Here is a 13945-nt window from a genome sequence, read left to right on the forward strand (position 1 = left end):
AGGGGGCGCTGAGGGGAGAGCGGGGCAAAGATGGCGGAGGAGGCCGTGAGGGCGGTGAGGGGGCCAGGGGGGTTTTGGGGGTTTTTTTGAGGTTTTTTTGAGGTCAGGGGTCACTAGAGAGGGTTGTGGGAGCTTTACGGGTTCCTGGGGGTGGTTTTGGGGGTTCTGAGGGGTCACTAAGGAGGGTTATAGGGCTTGGCGGGTATTGGGGGCCTCTCTGGGGGTCACTGTGAGGGGTCAGTGGTCACTAAAGTGGGCTGGGGGCCCCTAAGGGGTCTCTGTGAGGGGTCGAGGGTCCCGAGGGAAGTTTTTGAGGGGATTTGGGGGGTGGTGAGGGTCCCCAGATAGGTTGGGGGGGTTTGGGGGTCTCTGGGCTCCCTTGGAAGGAGCAGGGGGGATTTTTGGGGTTTTGGGGAGGGGGGGTTTGGGGTCTCACGACCTCTCCCGGCCCTGCAGGTCCTGGAGCAGCTGCTGGTGGCCCTGGGGACCCCCAAAAACGGGGAGCCCCGACGGGGAGCTCTGCTGGTGGCCCTGACGGCGGGGGGGGCCCTGGGGGGGCCCCTCTGCACCCTCACAGGTGGGTGGGGGGTCCTGGGGGGTCCTGGGGGGTCCTGGGGGGGTCCAGGCTCCCCTCAGACCCCCCCGACCCCCCCCCCCCTTTTCCAGTGGCAGCCACGGGACCCCTCAGCCGTGACCTCGACCCTGAAACGCTCGGGGGGGGTGGTAAGAGACCCCCAAAACCCCCCAGAGACCCCCAAAAACCCCCCAGAGACCCCCCCCAAAACCTCTCAGTGACCCCCTGACCCCCCCAACTCCTGTAAGAGCCCCCCAAAACCTCTCAGGGACCCCCTAAATCCTCTCAATCTCCTCCCCAGCCCCACTGGGGGTCCCCTAAACCTCTAACCCCCCCACCCCCTCCCCAAGCCCCCTAAATCCCCCCAAAATCCCTCCCAGCCCCCCGGGGGGTGCAGGAGCTGCCGGGAGCCCCCCCAAATCCCCCCCCCTGCTGCGGGCGGATCCTGGCCCGGGCTCAGGTGCAAAGGAGCTTCCAGGTGAGTTTTGGGGGGGGGCTGGGGGGGATTTTGGGGTCCCCCCCCTCTCTCTGTGCTCTTTCCCAGCCCCCCCAAAGTCACCTTGAGGGGGGGGGGGGGGAATTGGGGTCGGGGGGGGCTCCGGGAGCCCCTCGGGAGTGGGAATTGGGGCGGGAGGATAAAAATAGTCGGGGTGGCCTGGATTTGGGGGGGTGGGGGGGAAATAATGGGGTCACGGGGGGGGGGGGGAGGGGAAATGGGGTCACGGGGTGGGGAGGGGGCTGAGACCCCACAAAACACAAGGGGGGATGGGGTGGGGACACCCCCAAACTGGGCCCAGTTCCTTGGGGGGTGTAGGCCCTCCAGATCTGCCCCCCCTCCCCCCCGGGGGTCGTGGGGGATTTTGGGGACCCCCCCCGTGCCCCCCCAGATCTGTCACCCCCCCCCGCTGAGCCCCGCCCGGGGGTCCCTGTGGCGGCTCCTGCACCGGACCAGCCTCGTGCACCCCGAGGTACCGTTGGGGAGGGGGTTTGGGGGTCCCCAAAAAGGGGAGGGGGTTCCCCAGTGACCCCCCCCCGCGCGCCCCCCCCCCCCCTCCAGGTCGAGTTCCATTTCTGTGCCAGCATCGATGGGAACGTCACGTCCCGAAGGCTGAGGTGAGACCCCCGCACCCCCAAACTGGGGACACCCCCACCTTGGGGGCACCCGCACTGGGATCCCCCAGCCCTAACTGGGCTCACCCCACTCCTGGGGACCCCCTAATTGGGGTGTTCCCCCCCCCCCCCGCCGTGTCCCCCAGCCCGGAGCCCCCCTGGGCACAGGCGGGAACCAGGCTGAGGGTGCAGAGCCGGCACTTCACTGGGTACGGACTGGGAGGGACTGGGATGGACTGGGAGGGACTGGGATGGACTGGGATGGACTGGGGGGGAGTGGGAAGGGATGGGATTGGACTGGGAGGGACTGGGATGGGATGGGAATGGATTGAGAGAACTGGGAGGGACTGGGAGGGGATGGAATTAGACTGGGAGGGGCTGGGAGGGGATGGGAGGGAGGGACTGGGGGGAACTGGGAGAGACTGGGATTAGATTGGGATGGGATGGACTGGGATTGTCTGGGAGGGACTGGTGGGGGGTTCAGGACTGGGATGCACTGGGACACGAACTGGAAAGGACTGGGAGGGACTGGGATGCAGCGAGGTGATACTGGGATAGACTGGAGTGAACTGGGATGGACTGGGACAGGTCGGAACAGAGAGAGACAAACTGGGATGAACTGGGATGAACTGGGTGTGATAGACTGGTCCGGACTGGTCCGAACTGGTCCGAACTGGTCCGGACTGGTCTGTACTGGTCCGTACTGGTCCGGACGGGTCCGTTCCCCCCAGGCCGCCCTGCAGCCGCCTCCGCCCGAGCCCGGGGCTGCCGCTGCCGCTGCCGGTGCCGCCCCCGCTGGCGGCCGCGGGCTTCGGGGGGGACCTGGAGCTGCTCCCGGTCAGCGCCCTCGGCCCCCCCGGGACCCCCCCCGGGCACGGACCCCCCCTCTGCCGAGTGCAAATATCCGGGCGGGGGGCACCTGGGGGGCTTGGGGTGTTTGGGAACGGATTTGGGGTGTTTGGGGGGGAGATTTGGGGTGTTCAGGGGGGATTTGGGGTCTTGGGGTGGGGTTTGGGGTGTTCAGGGAGGGTTTGGGGTGTTTGGGGGGGAGATTTGGGGTGTTCAGGTTGGGATTTGGGGGGGGATTTGGGGTGTTCAAGGGGGGATTTGGGGTCTTGGGGTGGGATTTGTGGTGTTCAGGGAGGGTTTGGGGTGTTTGGGGTGGGATTTGGGGTGTTTGTGGGGGTTTTGGGACACCTGAAGGGTGCCCAGGGTGGGATTTGGGGTGTTCAGGGGAAGATTTGGGGTACCTGAGTGTTTTTGGGGTGTCCAGGGGGATTTGGGGTGCCCGGGAGGGGTCTCAGAGAGCCCGGGGGGGGGTTTTGGCTTGTCCAAGGGGGGGTCTCAGGGTGCTGGGCTGGGGGGAAATTTGGGTTCCCTGGGGGATCTCGGGATGCCCAGGTGGGATTTGGGGTTCTGGGGGATTTTGGGGGGCCCCATCCCCCCCCCCCCGTTGTTCTCCTTGACCGTCCCACCTTTACCTGTTCGACCCCGCGGGGGTCCCCGTGCCCCCCCCGGCCCCCCCAACCCTGCAGGACCCCTCTCTGCTCGGGGACTGGGGGGGCTTTGGCCTGGCTGTGACCCCCCTGAACCCCCAAAACCCCCCGGACCCCAAAAACCCCCCGGACCCCCGAGGCTGCTGTGAGGATGAGGAAGGTCCGTTGGAGTTCCAGGGTTTTTTGGGGGGATTTTAGGGGGAATTTCGGGGCTCCCCCCTCGCTCAGCCCCCCCGTGTTGTCCCCACAGAACCGGTGCCCCCCGATGTCACCTTTGGGGTGCGCTGGGACCCCCCTGAGGGGGACGGGGACCCCCAAACTTCCCCCGAGGGGGACCCCAAAACCCTCCTGGTTTTCCTCTTCCTGCGGCACCGGGACCCCTTTGGGGGGTACGATGCAGGTAAGGGGGGGATCCCGATTTTGGGGGTGTCCCCAAGCTCTGGGGGTGTCCCCAAGTTTTGGGGGTGTCCCCGTGGCTCAAGAGGGTCCCCAAACTTTAGGGCTGTCCCTGAGCTCTGTGAGGTCTCCTCATCGTTTTGGGGGTGTCCCTGTGGTTTGGGGTTGTCCCTCTGGGCTGTCTCCTTGTTCCAGGGGTGTCCCCAAGATTTTGGGGGTGTCCCCACGATTTTGGGGTGCCCCCCTCCAGACTCCCCATTCCAGCTCAGCCACCGAGCTGGGCTGACCCCAAGGTTTGGGGGTGTCCCCTTGGTTTTGGGGTTATCCCCGTGGTTCAGGGGTGTCCCCTCGCTCTGGGGGGGTCCCCCACGGTTCGAGGACCCCCCCCAAAATCCGGGGTCCCCCCCCCAGGGACGCGCCGGCTGCTCCTGGCCCAGCTGGAGCCCACGCTGCGCCTCGGCCGCCCCGCGCTGGCCCGGGGGCTCCGGGCCCTCCTGCACCCCCTCCTGGGGGAGCTGCGCCGCCAGCACCAGGTGGGTGCGGGCTTTTGGGGTCCCCCCGACCCCCCCAATTCCCCCGTGACCCCCCAAACCCCCCCCTTGCAGGCCCAGCAGCGCGTGGCCCGAGCCCAGGCCCTGGCGGTGGCCGCGGTGACGGCCGTGGTGGCCGCCAGCTCCAGCGGCCGCTTCCGCAGCGCCTGCCTGGGCGCCCTGCAGGTTTGGGGGTTCGGGGGGGGGTTCCCCCCGGGGCAGGGGGGGTTTTGGGGGTGTCCCCGGTGTCACCGTGTCCCCCCCACCCCCCCCCCAGGTGCAGGACACGCCGGCGCTGGCGGCGGCCGCGCGCCGCAGATGGGCCGAGGTTTCGCGCCGGCCGGGGCTGCCCCGCGGGGGTGAGGGGGAAAAGGGGGATTTGGGGAGGGTCCCCAAAACCCCCCCGGGGCACTGAACCCCCCCCGTGCCCCCCAGGCACCCCCCAAAAGCAGCGCAGGGGGCGGAGGGAGGAGGAGGAGGAGGAAGGGCCCCGGAGCAACTGCAGCCAGGTGGGGTTTGGGGGTCCCTCCCAGTAACCCCCAGTAACCCCCGGGACCCTCCCAGTAACCCCCAGGACCCCCCAACTGCAGGACCCCGAGGAGTGGACGCTCTGAGGGACAGGACAGAGCCCCCTCCCATCCCAGTGCCCTCCCAGTGCTCCCAGTTTCCCCAGTCCTGCCTCATCCCAGTTTACACCAGTTGGTCCCAGTTCCTTCCATGGGTTTCATTTTCTCCACTCACCCCCAGTGACTGCTCGAAATCCCAGTTCTCCCAGTCAGTCCCAGTTCCCCCAGTTAATGTTGACTCTCCCCATTGATCCCAGTTCCCCCAGTGCTCCCAGTTTCCCACGGTCACTCCCAGTTGTCCCAGTCATTTCTGGTTCCCGCAGTTGGTGTCTCCTGTTGATCCCAGTCCCTCCCACTTTCCCAGTTTCTCCCAGTCCCCCCAGTTTCTTCCAGTCCATCATAATTTCTCCCAGTCCCCCCCAGTCCCTCCAGTTTCTCCCAATCCATCCCAGTTTCTCCCAGTCCATCCCAGTCCCCCCAGTTTCTCCCAGTCCATCTCAGTTTCTCCCAGTCCATCCTAATTTTTTCCAGTTCCCTGTTTCTCCCAGTCCCCCCCAGTCCCCCAGTTTCCCAGTCCATCCCAGTTTCTCCCAGTCCATCCCAGTCCCCCCCAGTTTTCTCCCAGTCCCCCCCAGTTTCTCCCAGTCCCCCCCAGTTTCTCCCAGTCCCCGAATTTCCCGCCCAACCCAATCGCCCCGCCCACCACTGTCTCCACCCTCATTTACATAACACCACCCACCACATCAACAAGCCCCGCCCGCCGCGCACAGCGCCCCGCCCCTCGCCCCGCCCCCCGCGCAGGCCCCGCCCCGCCATGGCGGCCCCGCAGCCCCCCGGTTCCCCCCTGGGCCGGGCCGGGGTCGGGAGCGGCGCCCGGAGCCGCCGGGGCCGGGCCGTGCTGGGCCGCGGTGCTCGGCTGCCTCAGCCTGGCCTGCTCCTACGTGGGCAGCCTGTACGTGTGGGGCAGCCCCCTGCCCAGGTACGGCCGCGGGGGCTGGGGGGGGATTCGGGGGGTCTGGGAGGGATTTGGGGGGATTTGGGGGGGATTTAGGGGGTCTGGGGAGGATTTGGGGGGGACTTGGAGGGCTGGGAGGGATTCTGGGGGGATTTGGGGGGGACTTGGAAGGCTGGGAGGGATTCGGGGGTGTCTGGGATGGGATTTGGGGGGGATTTAGGGGGTCTGGGGAGGATTTGGGGGGGAGTTGGAGGGCTGGGAGGGATTCGGGGGTGTCTGGGGGGGGGGGTTGGGGGTTCTGGGAGGGATCTGGGAGGGACTTGGAAGGCTGGGAGGGATTCGGGGGGGATTCGGAGCGGATTTAGGGGGTCTGGGGGGGGGGTTTGAGGGGGGCTGGGAGGGGACTTGGGGAGGTTTTGAGGGGTCTGGGAAGAATTTGGGGGGGATTCAGGGGGCTGGGGGCAAGCACGGTGGATCGAGGAGGGGTCTGAGGGGTTTGTGGGGCACCTGCGGGGGATTTGGGGTGTCTGGGGGGCGATTTGGGGGGAGTTCAGGGGGTCTCGGGGGGGTTTGAGGGGTCTGTGGGGGGCCCCAGGGGGATTTGGGGGGTTTGGGACACGCACGGGATCAAGGAGGGACTTGGATGCCTATGGGACACCTGGGGAGGAATTTGGGGGGGTCTGTGGATTATGGGGGGGGATGGGGGCGTGTCCAGGGTATTGGGGGGGGTCTCTGGGTGGGATTTGGGGTCCCGGGGGGGGGGATTTGGGGTCCCTGGGGGGGGGGATTTGGGGTCCCTGGGGGGGGGATTTGGGGGTGCTCTGTGTGGTCCTTGGGGTGTCCATAGCGTTGGGCCGCACCCGTGGGAGTTTTGGGGGGGATTTTATGTGCACAGAAAGGGCTGGTGGTGGTGGGGGGGGGGTCTCCTCAGTGCCTGGGGGGTGTCGGGGGGGACCCCCGGGGGGGATTTTGGGGTGCAAACACCCCCCCCCGGCCCCCTCCCCAGGGACCACCCGGCGGTGATCAAGCGCCGCTTCACCAGCGTCCTGGTGGTGTCGGGGCTGTCCCCGGCCCTGGTGTGGCTCTGGAAGGAGCTCACGGGGGTCAAGGTGAGCTCGGGGAGGGAAGGGGGGTCCCCAAAAACCGAGGGGGGGGTCCCAGAGCCCCCGCCCCCCCCCCCAGACCGTGCTGACCCCCCCCACTCCCCCCTCCCCAGGCTGACACCCCCCTGCCCGCGCTGCTGGGGCTGCGCCTCGAGGGGCTTGCTCCCGGCCACGCTGCTGCCTCTGCTGCTCACCATGGTGGGTCTGGGGGGGCTGCGACCCCCCAAAAACCTCCCCACGACACCCCGGGGCATCCCCCAAATCCCCCTGACCCCCAGGACCCCCCCCCCAGAATTTAATGAGCCCCCCCCCGAAATGCTCTACCTGGGCCTTTTATGTGTGCTGGGCGTGGGACCCCCCCCTGGGACCCCCAAAACCCCACTCAGGACCCCCCAAAATCCACTCAACACCCCCCAAAACACCCTCAGGACCCCCCTAGGGACCCCCAAAACCCCTCTGATCTCCCCCAGGACCCCCCCCAGATTCTCTGGCAGTGCTCCAGGTTCACCGGGGTGGGGTGTGAGAGGGGCTGGGACCCCCCCCAAAACCCCTCTGGGACCCCCCAAAACTCTCCCCAAGCCCCCCAAAACCCTTCTGAGACCTTTAAATCTCTCTAGACCCCCCCCTGCCCCCCAAATCCCCCCAGACCCCAAATCCTGCCCACTCCCCATGGTGGAAAATGGGGAACCTCCCCCCAGATCCCCCCTTTGACCCCCCAGGGGATGGAAAAGGGGGGTGCGACCCCCCCCTGACCCCCCCAAATCCCCCCGACCCCCAGATCCTGTTCCTGGGGACCCCCTGATCCAGCTGTCCATGGACTGTCCCTGGCGGTGGCTCGATGGCATCAGGGTGGCCCTGGGTAAGGGGGGGACAATTTGGGGAGGGGGTGCCAATTTGGGGGGCTCAGGAATTGGGGTTTGGGGGGAGCAGGGGGTCCCCAACACAGGGAATGGAATGGGGGGGGGGTTGGGGAGGGGCTGAGTGGGGAAATGGGGGAGTTTGGGGTGGTTTTGGGTTTTTATTGGGTTTGGGGAGCCTGTGGGAAACTGGGATTTGGGGATCAATTCTGTGGGATTTGGGGATCAGTTCTGTGGGATTTGGGGCTCAGTTCTCTGGGATTTGGGGATCAGTTCTGTGGGATTTGGGGATCAATTCTGTGGGATTTTGGGGGTCAGTTCTGTGGAATTTAGGGATCAGTTCTGTGGGATTTTGGGGCTCAGTTCTGTGGGATTTTGGGACTCAGTTCTGTGGGATTTCTGGATCAGTTCTATGGGATTTCTGGATCAGTTCTATGGGATTTTGGGGGTCAGTTCTGTGGGATTTTGGGGCTCAGTTCTGTGGAATTTAGGGATCAGTTCTGTGGGATTTTGGGGCTCAGTTCTGTGGGATTTTGGGACTCAGTTCTGTGGGATTTCTGGATCAGTTCTATGGGATTTCTGGATCAGTTCTATGGGATTTTGGGGTCAGTTCTGTGGGATTTTGGGGCTCAGTTCTGTGGGATTTGGGGGTCAGTTCTGTGGGATTTTGGGGGTCAGTTCTGTGGGATTTGGGGATCAATTCTGTGGGATTTTGGGGGTCAGTTCTATGGGATTTTGGGGGTCAGTTCTGTGGGATTTTGGGGCTCAGTTCTATGGGATTTTGGGGATCAGTTCTGTGGGATTTGGGGTCCCCCAAACCCGCGGGTGTGGGCGCTGTGCCTGGGGGGATGTGCTATGGCTACAGAACCAGGGCTGGGTTTTTTTGGGGTTTTTTTGGGGTTTTTGTGGTTTGTCGTGTTTGGGATTTTGGGGCTCAGCTCTCGGGGGTTTTTGGGGTCCCCCAGACCCGCGGGTGTGGGCGCTGTGCCTGGGGGACGTGCGCTGGCTGCGGAACCAGGTGGTGGCCCCGCTGACGGAGGAGTTGGTGTTCAGGGCCTGCATGCTGCCCATGCTGGTGCCCTGCACGGGGCCCGGCCCCGCCGTGCTGGCCTGCCCCCTGTTCTTTGGGGTTGGTGAGTGGGACCTTAAAATATCCCAAAAATACCCCAAAATACCCCCCCTGTGCTGGCCTGGGTTCTCTTCTTTGAGGTTGGTGAGTAGAACCCTAAGAACACCCCAGAACAGTTCCCAGTGTTGGTCTGTTCTTTGTTCTTTAGGGTTGGTAACTGAAACCCCCAAAATATCCCAAAACCCCCCCAAAACCCCTCCATACTGGCCTGCCCCCTGTTCTCTGGGGTTGGTGAGTGGGACCATAAAATAACCCCAAAATCCCCCCAAAACTCCCACTGACTCCCCTCCCCTGCACCCCTGAACGTTCCTGGACGCCCCAAAACCCCCCAAAAACCCCAAACCCCCCCAAAACCCCAAACCCTGCTCCCCCAGCCCATTTCCACCACGTGATCGAGCAGCTCCGCTTCCGCCACGGCTCCGTCGGCAGCATCTTCATGGCAGCAGGTGAGGGGGGTTTTGGGGGGTCTGGGGGGAATTTGGGGGGGGTCCAGGGGTGTCTTGAGGGAGTTTGGGATCTCCAGGGTGAAGATTTGGGGTGTCTGTGGGGAATTTGGGGTTCTCCCAGATGTCAAGGAGGAATTTGGGGTGTCCAGGGATGACCAGGGGAAGGATTTGGGGTGTCCTGAGGGAATTTTGGGTGTCCAGGGTGAGGATTTAGGGAGTCTGGGGGGTTTTCATGGTGGCCTGTGGGGGTTTGGGGGTCTCCACGGGGGTTTTGGGGTGTCCCTGACCCCCCTTTCCCCCCTCCCAGCATTCCAGTTCTCCTACACGGCCGTGTTCGGGGCCTACACGGCCTTCCTGTTCCTCAGGACCGGTGGGTTTGGGGGCCGGGGGGGTTGTGGGGTCCCCAATCCCCGTGTCCCTGTCCCCTTTTGTTTTTGGGGTCCCCAGTCCCCTGTGTCCCTGTCCCCTTTTGGTTTTGGGGTCCCCAGTCCCCGTGTCCTTGTCCCCAGGTGTATTTTTTGGGGTCCCCAATCCCCGTGTCCCTGTCCCCAGGTGGATTTTGGGGTCCCCAATCCCAGTGTCCCTGTCCCCAGGTGGGTTTTTTGGGGTCCCCAGTCCCCGTGTCCCTGTCCCCAGGTGGATTTTGGGGTCCCCAATCCCAGTGTCCCTGTCCCCAGGTGGGTTTTGGGGTCCCCAATCCCCATTTCCGTGTCCCCATTTGTTTTTGGGGTGGGTTTTTGGTGTCCCCAATCCCCATTTCCGTGTCCCCAGGAGCGTTTGGGGAGGGTTTTTGGGGTCCCCAGTTCCCATGTCCCTGTCCCCTTTTGTTTTTGGGGTCCCAATCCCCATTTCCGTGTCCTCAGATGTTTTTGGGGTGGATTTTGGTGTCCCCAATCCCCATGTCCCTGTCCCCAGGTGTTTTTGGGCTCCCCAGCTCACCCCCCGGGGCCGTTCCACTCCTCCTGTAACTCCCTGGGGTGATTTGGGGGGGGGGGGGGGCACTCTGCTGTGACCCCGGCACTGGGCGGGGGGCTGGGTGGGTGCCGATGACCCCGGGGTGCCCGCTGCGTTTCCGGGGTGCCCGCTGCGTTTCCGGGGTGCCAGCCTGGCGGTGGCTGTCCCCAGGTCACCTGGCGGGGCCGGTGCTGTGCCACTCCTTCTGTAACTCCATGGGCTTCCCGGCGCTGGGGCGCGGCCCTGGGGCACCCGCGGCGCCGGGCGCTGCTGCCCGCCTACCTGCTGGGGGTGCTGGGCTTCCTGCTGCTGCTGCACCCCCTGACCGAGCCCGCCTTCTTCGGGGCGCGCCCCCCCTGCCGCGACCCCCCCGCCTGCTCCTGACACGGGCGGGGGGCGCCCGCCCCTCCCCCCAAAGCCCCCCGTTTTTATAGGAGCCGCCGCACAGAGTCTATTTTTGTGATTAAAGTGGTTTAAGGCTTGTGGGGCGCACTGGGATGGACTGGGGGGGACTGGGATGGGAGTGGGGGGGGGGACTGGGATGGGTTTAGGGGAACTGGGAGGGAATGGGGGGGACTGGGATGGGAATGGGGGGGGACTGGGAGGGATTTAGGGGGAGCTGGGAAGGACTGGGGCGGGTTTAGGGGAACTGGGATGGATTTAGGGGGACTGGGATGGGTTTAGGGGAACTGGGAGGGACTGGGATGGGTTTAGGGGAACTGGGAGGAACTGGAGGGGACTGGGATGGATTTAGGGGGAGCTGGGATGGGAGTGGGAGGGACTGGGATGGATTTAGGGGAACTGGGAGGGACTGGGGGGACTGGGATGGGAATGGGGGGGGACTGGGAGGGATTTAGGGGGAGCTGGGAAGGACTGGGGCGGGTTTAGGGGAACTGGGATGGATTTAGGGGGACTGGGATGAGTTTAGGGGGACTGGGAGGGAATGGAAGGGGCCTGGGAATGACCGTGATGGGCTGGAAGGGCAGCGGAAGCGACTGGGACGGACTGGGGGGAACTGGGACAGCACCGAGCGGGACCGGGGGCAGCACCGGGGTCCTCCCGGGCGCCAGGGGGCGCTGCCGGTGGGCGGTGCCACGCAGTGCCACGCCCCTTCAATCTCCGCCCACCGTCCGTGTCCAGCGTCGCTTTATTCGCGCGTGACCCCCGTACACCCGCGAGAGGCCACGCCCCCAGCGCGGTGCCACGCCCCCACGTCCCTCCGGTTCCCCCCGGGGCGGGGTCGCGCTCCCGGCGCTCCCGGCGGGCGCCGTCACCGCCCGGGCGGGGCCCGCTCCCAGCGGGTGTCACCGTCCCGGGGGTCCCGCTCAGGGCACGCGTCGCAGTCCCGGTGGCTCAGCACGGCACAGGTGTCGCAGTCCCGGTGGCCCCGGTGGCAGCAGCCATCCCCATCCCGGTGTCCCCGTCCAAGCCCCGCCGCCGGCTCGGCTCGGCTCGGCTCGGCTCGGTCCATGCCGGTGCCCCGGGCGGCTGCGGCGGTCAGGGCGGGTTGTCGCCGTCGCGGGCGGGGTCGCGGGGCCCGCGGGCGGGCCCGCCGTGGCTGTGGGCCTTGCGGACGTGCCGGTACAGGTCCCCGGACTGCGTGTAGGAGCGCAGGCAGTGGCGGCACTCGTAGGGCCGCTCGCGGGTGTGCACGGTGGCGTGGCGCCGCAGCGTGTACGAGCACGAGAACGTCTTCCCGCAGGTCGTGCGCACGTCGGGGCCTCCTCGGCGAACAGCCCGAAGCCCCCGCGGGGCTCCAGCGGCGCCAGGAACAGCGGCTCCCGCAGCCCCCCCAGCGCCGGGGCCAGCGCCGCCCCCTCCCCAAATCCCGCCGCTCGGGCCGGGGGAGGCGGCGGCGGCGGCGGCGGGGCAGGGGGCGCGGGAGGGCGGCGGGCGCCGTCGGGCTCCTCGTCCGAGATCACGATGGCCTCGGCCTTGATGGCACCGGCGGGGCCGGGGGGCGCGGCCCAGGGACCCCCGCCCGCGGACGGGGGGCCGGCTCCGGGGCCCCGGCGCGGCCTCGCTGGAGCTGCTGGGGCTGGGCGGGGGTCGCTCGCCGCCGACCCCGGGCTGGGTCGTGTCGGCCGCGTCCACCAGCGGCGGCTCCGGCGGCGTCCCCGCGTCGCCCGGCGGGGGGCTGCAGCGGGGGCTGCGGCGGGGGCTGCGGCGGGGGGCGGGCTGGGGGCGTCCTCCTCCCGCTTGGTGCTGTCGGCCTCGGCCGGGCCCCGCGCCTGCAGCTTCTTCTTGCACAGCTTGACCACGTCGTTCATGTGCAGGTAGCTGGCGGCGGCCAGCACGTCCTCGAGCGGGGCGGCCAGCGCCAGCCGCCCCTCGTACATGAACTCCAGCAGCAGCGCGAAGGCCGGCGCCGTGACGATGTCGCTGTTGAGGGCCACCACGGCGCCCCGCGCCCCTCCCGCGCCGCCCGGCTCGGCGTAGCACAGGTGGAAGAAGGAGCTGCAGGCGGCCAGCACGGCGCGGTGCGCGGGGAAGGGCGCGGTGCCCACCAGCACCGTGCAGTCGCACAGGATCCCCCGGGAGCGCTGCTCCCGCAGCCCCCGCAGCAGCTGCCGGCTGTGCTCGGGGAACTCCATCGGGCTGCGCGGGGAAATGGGGGAAAAACGGGGGAAATGGGCAATCAGTGCTCGGGGAACTCCATCGGGAAAAACGGGGGAAATGGGGGCAAAAACGGGGGAAATGGGCAATCAGTGCTCGGGGAACTCCATCGGGAAAAACGGGGGAAATGGGCAATCAGTGCTCGGGGAACTCCATCGGGAAAAACGGGGGAAATGGGGGGAAAAACGGGGGAAATGGGGGGAAAAACGGGGGAAATGGGCAATCAGTGCTCGGGGAACTCCATCGGGCTGCGCGGGGAAATGGGGGGAAAAACGGGGGAAATGGGCAATCAGTGCTCGGGGAAGTCCATCGGGAACAACGGGGGAAATGGGGGAAAAAACGGGGGAAATGGGCAATCAGTGCTCGGGGAACTCCATCGGGAAAAACGGGGGAAATGGGCAATCAGTGCTCGGGGAACTCCATCGCGCTGTGCGGGGAAATCGGGAAAAAACGGGGATCAGAGCGGGGTCAGAGCCCAGGGAACTCCATCGGGGGTGGGGGGGATGGAACTGGGGAGGGGGAGGTTCGGGATTCCGGGGGGCTGCAGGGGCCACACGGGCAATCCCAGTCCAGCCCAGTGAGCCCAGCCGAGCCAGTCCCAGTTTGGCCCTGTCACCCGTTGGGTCCCAGTCAATCCCAAAGGGGCCCATCCCAGTCAATCCTGGCTGAGCCCCGGCGCGTCCCAGTCAATCCCAGCGCCGGCCCCACGAGTCCCGCTCGGCCCCAGTCCAGCCCAGTTGGTCCCAGTTGGTCCCAGTTTGTCCCAGTTCCCCCCCAGCGTCCCCGGCCCCGCTCACCACAAAGCCGCGGCCTGCCGACGCCCCGCCTCCCCGCGCTGATTGGCGGCCCCGGCGTGCCCGCCGCTCCGCTCTCATTGGTTAATCAACCTGTCACTCAGTGTGACCGGGCCAAACAGTGCCAGGAGCGTTCGTTGATTGGCTGCGCTTGCCGCCACTCAGGAGTACGCGCTGCTGATTGGCTCTTCGGAAAAGGACGGGCCGCGGTCGCCAGGGCGGTGGTTGCCATGAGCGCGGGGTGGGGCGTTGCCACGGAAGCCCTCGGGGGCGGGGCACCGGCTGAAAGCAGCATTCCGATTGGACACGGCAGTGTGTCACTCAGCGTTCCCGCGCTTTCATTGGGTTTCCGTCCTGCCCTCACGGTGCGTTCCCGCCTCTTCCCCGAGCCGCGCTCTGATTGGGTTGTGCTCCCATCG

General features: G+C 66.6%; 3 protein-coding genes across 7 annotated transcripts; 2 read left to right on the forward strand and 1 right to left on the reverse strand.

Annotated features, from left to right (window-relative positions):
- Nucleotides 1-12: 12 nt before the first annotated feature.
- C33H11orf80 (chromosome 33 C11orf80 homolog) lies at nt 13-5208 on the forward strand. Of its 5 annotated transcripts, XM_054001915.1 has the most exons (15): nt 13-54; nt 457-577; nt 667-723; nt 955-1052; nt 1462-1542; nt 1632-1687; nt 1831-1893; nt 2416-2584; nt 3160-3340; nt 3431-3580; nt 3988-4109; nt 4182-4292; nt 4384-4465; nt 4542-4615; nt 4697-4815. In XM_054001915.1, exons 1-15 carry the CDS (start codon nt 31-33, stop codon nt 4718-4720), a joined length of 1413 nt encoding a protein of 470 aa, XP_053857890.1. In that variant the 5' UTR covers nt 13-30; the 3' UTR covers nt 4721-4815. The 5 variants fall into 5 exon arrangements, 4 of the variants coding, with proteins under 4 accessions (XP_053857890.1, XP_053857893.1, XP_053857892.1 ...); XR_008441010.1 differs by lacking the exons at nt 4182-4292; nt 4384-4465 and adding an exon at nt 5154-5208 and having other exon boundaries at nt 4697-5094; XM_054001918.1 differs by lacking the exon at nt 4182-4292.
- Nucleotides 4904-10598, forward strand: RCE1 (Ras converting CAAX endopeptidase 1). Its single transcript, XM_054001824.1, is given in 13 exon segments — nt 4904-4956; nt 5247-5285; nt 5328-5651; nt 6634-6736; nt 6844-6885; nt 6887-6928; nt 7509-7523; nt 7526-7589; nt 8553-8720; nt 9091-9162; nt 9470-9532; nt 10288-10349; nt 10351-10598. Coding segments are annotated over 13 exon segments (1197 nt in total). The 3' UTR covers nt 10501-10598.
- Nucleotides 10599-11524: 926 nt separating this feature from the next.
- Nucleotides 11525-13596, reverse strand: LOC128821051 (zinc finger and BTB domain-containing protein 3-like). The gene is given in 3 exon segments (XM_054001922.1): nt 11525-11823; nt 11826-12714; nt 13530-13596. Coding segments are annotated over 2 exon segments (1095 nt in total). The 5' UTR covers nt 12711-12714; nt 13530-13596; the 3' UTR covers nt 11525-11613.
- Nucleotides 13597-13945: the final 349 nt, after the last annotated feature.

Source organism: Vidua macroura, chromosome 33, assembly GCF_024509145.1.
Source record: "Vidua macroura isolate BioBank_ID:100142 chromosome 33, ASM2450914v1, whole genome shotgun sequence".
NCBI lineage: Eukaryota > Metazoa > Chordata > Aves > Passeriformes > Viduidae > Vidua > Vidua macroura.

Bases quoted from the DNA above. Each gene is read 5' to 3' on its own strand.
- C33H11orf80 (XM_054001915.1), top strand. From the start codon at position 31: ATGGCGGAGGAGGCCGTGAGGGCG. The intron at 724-954 runs GTAAGAGACCCC...AATCCCTCCCAG, and splicing joins TGAAACGCTCGGGGGGGGTG to CCCCCCGGGGGGTGCAGGAG. The intron at 1,053-1,461 runs GTGAGTTTTGGG...GTGCCCCCCCAG, and splicing joins AGGTGCAAAGGAGCTTCCAG to ATCTGTCACCCCCCCCCGCT.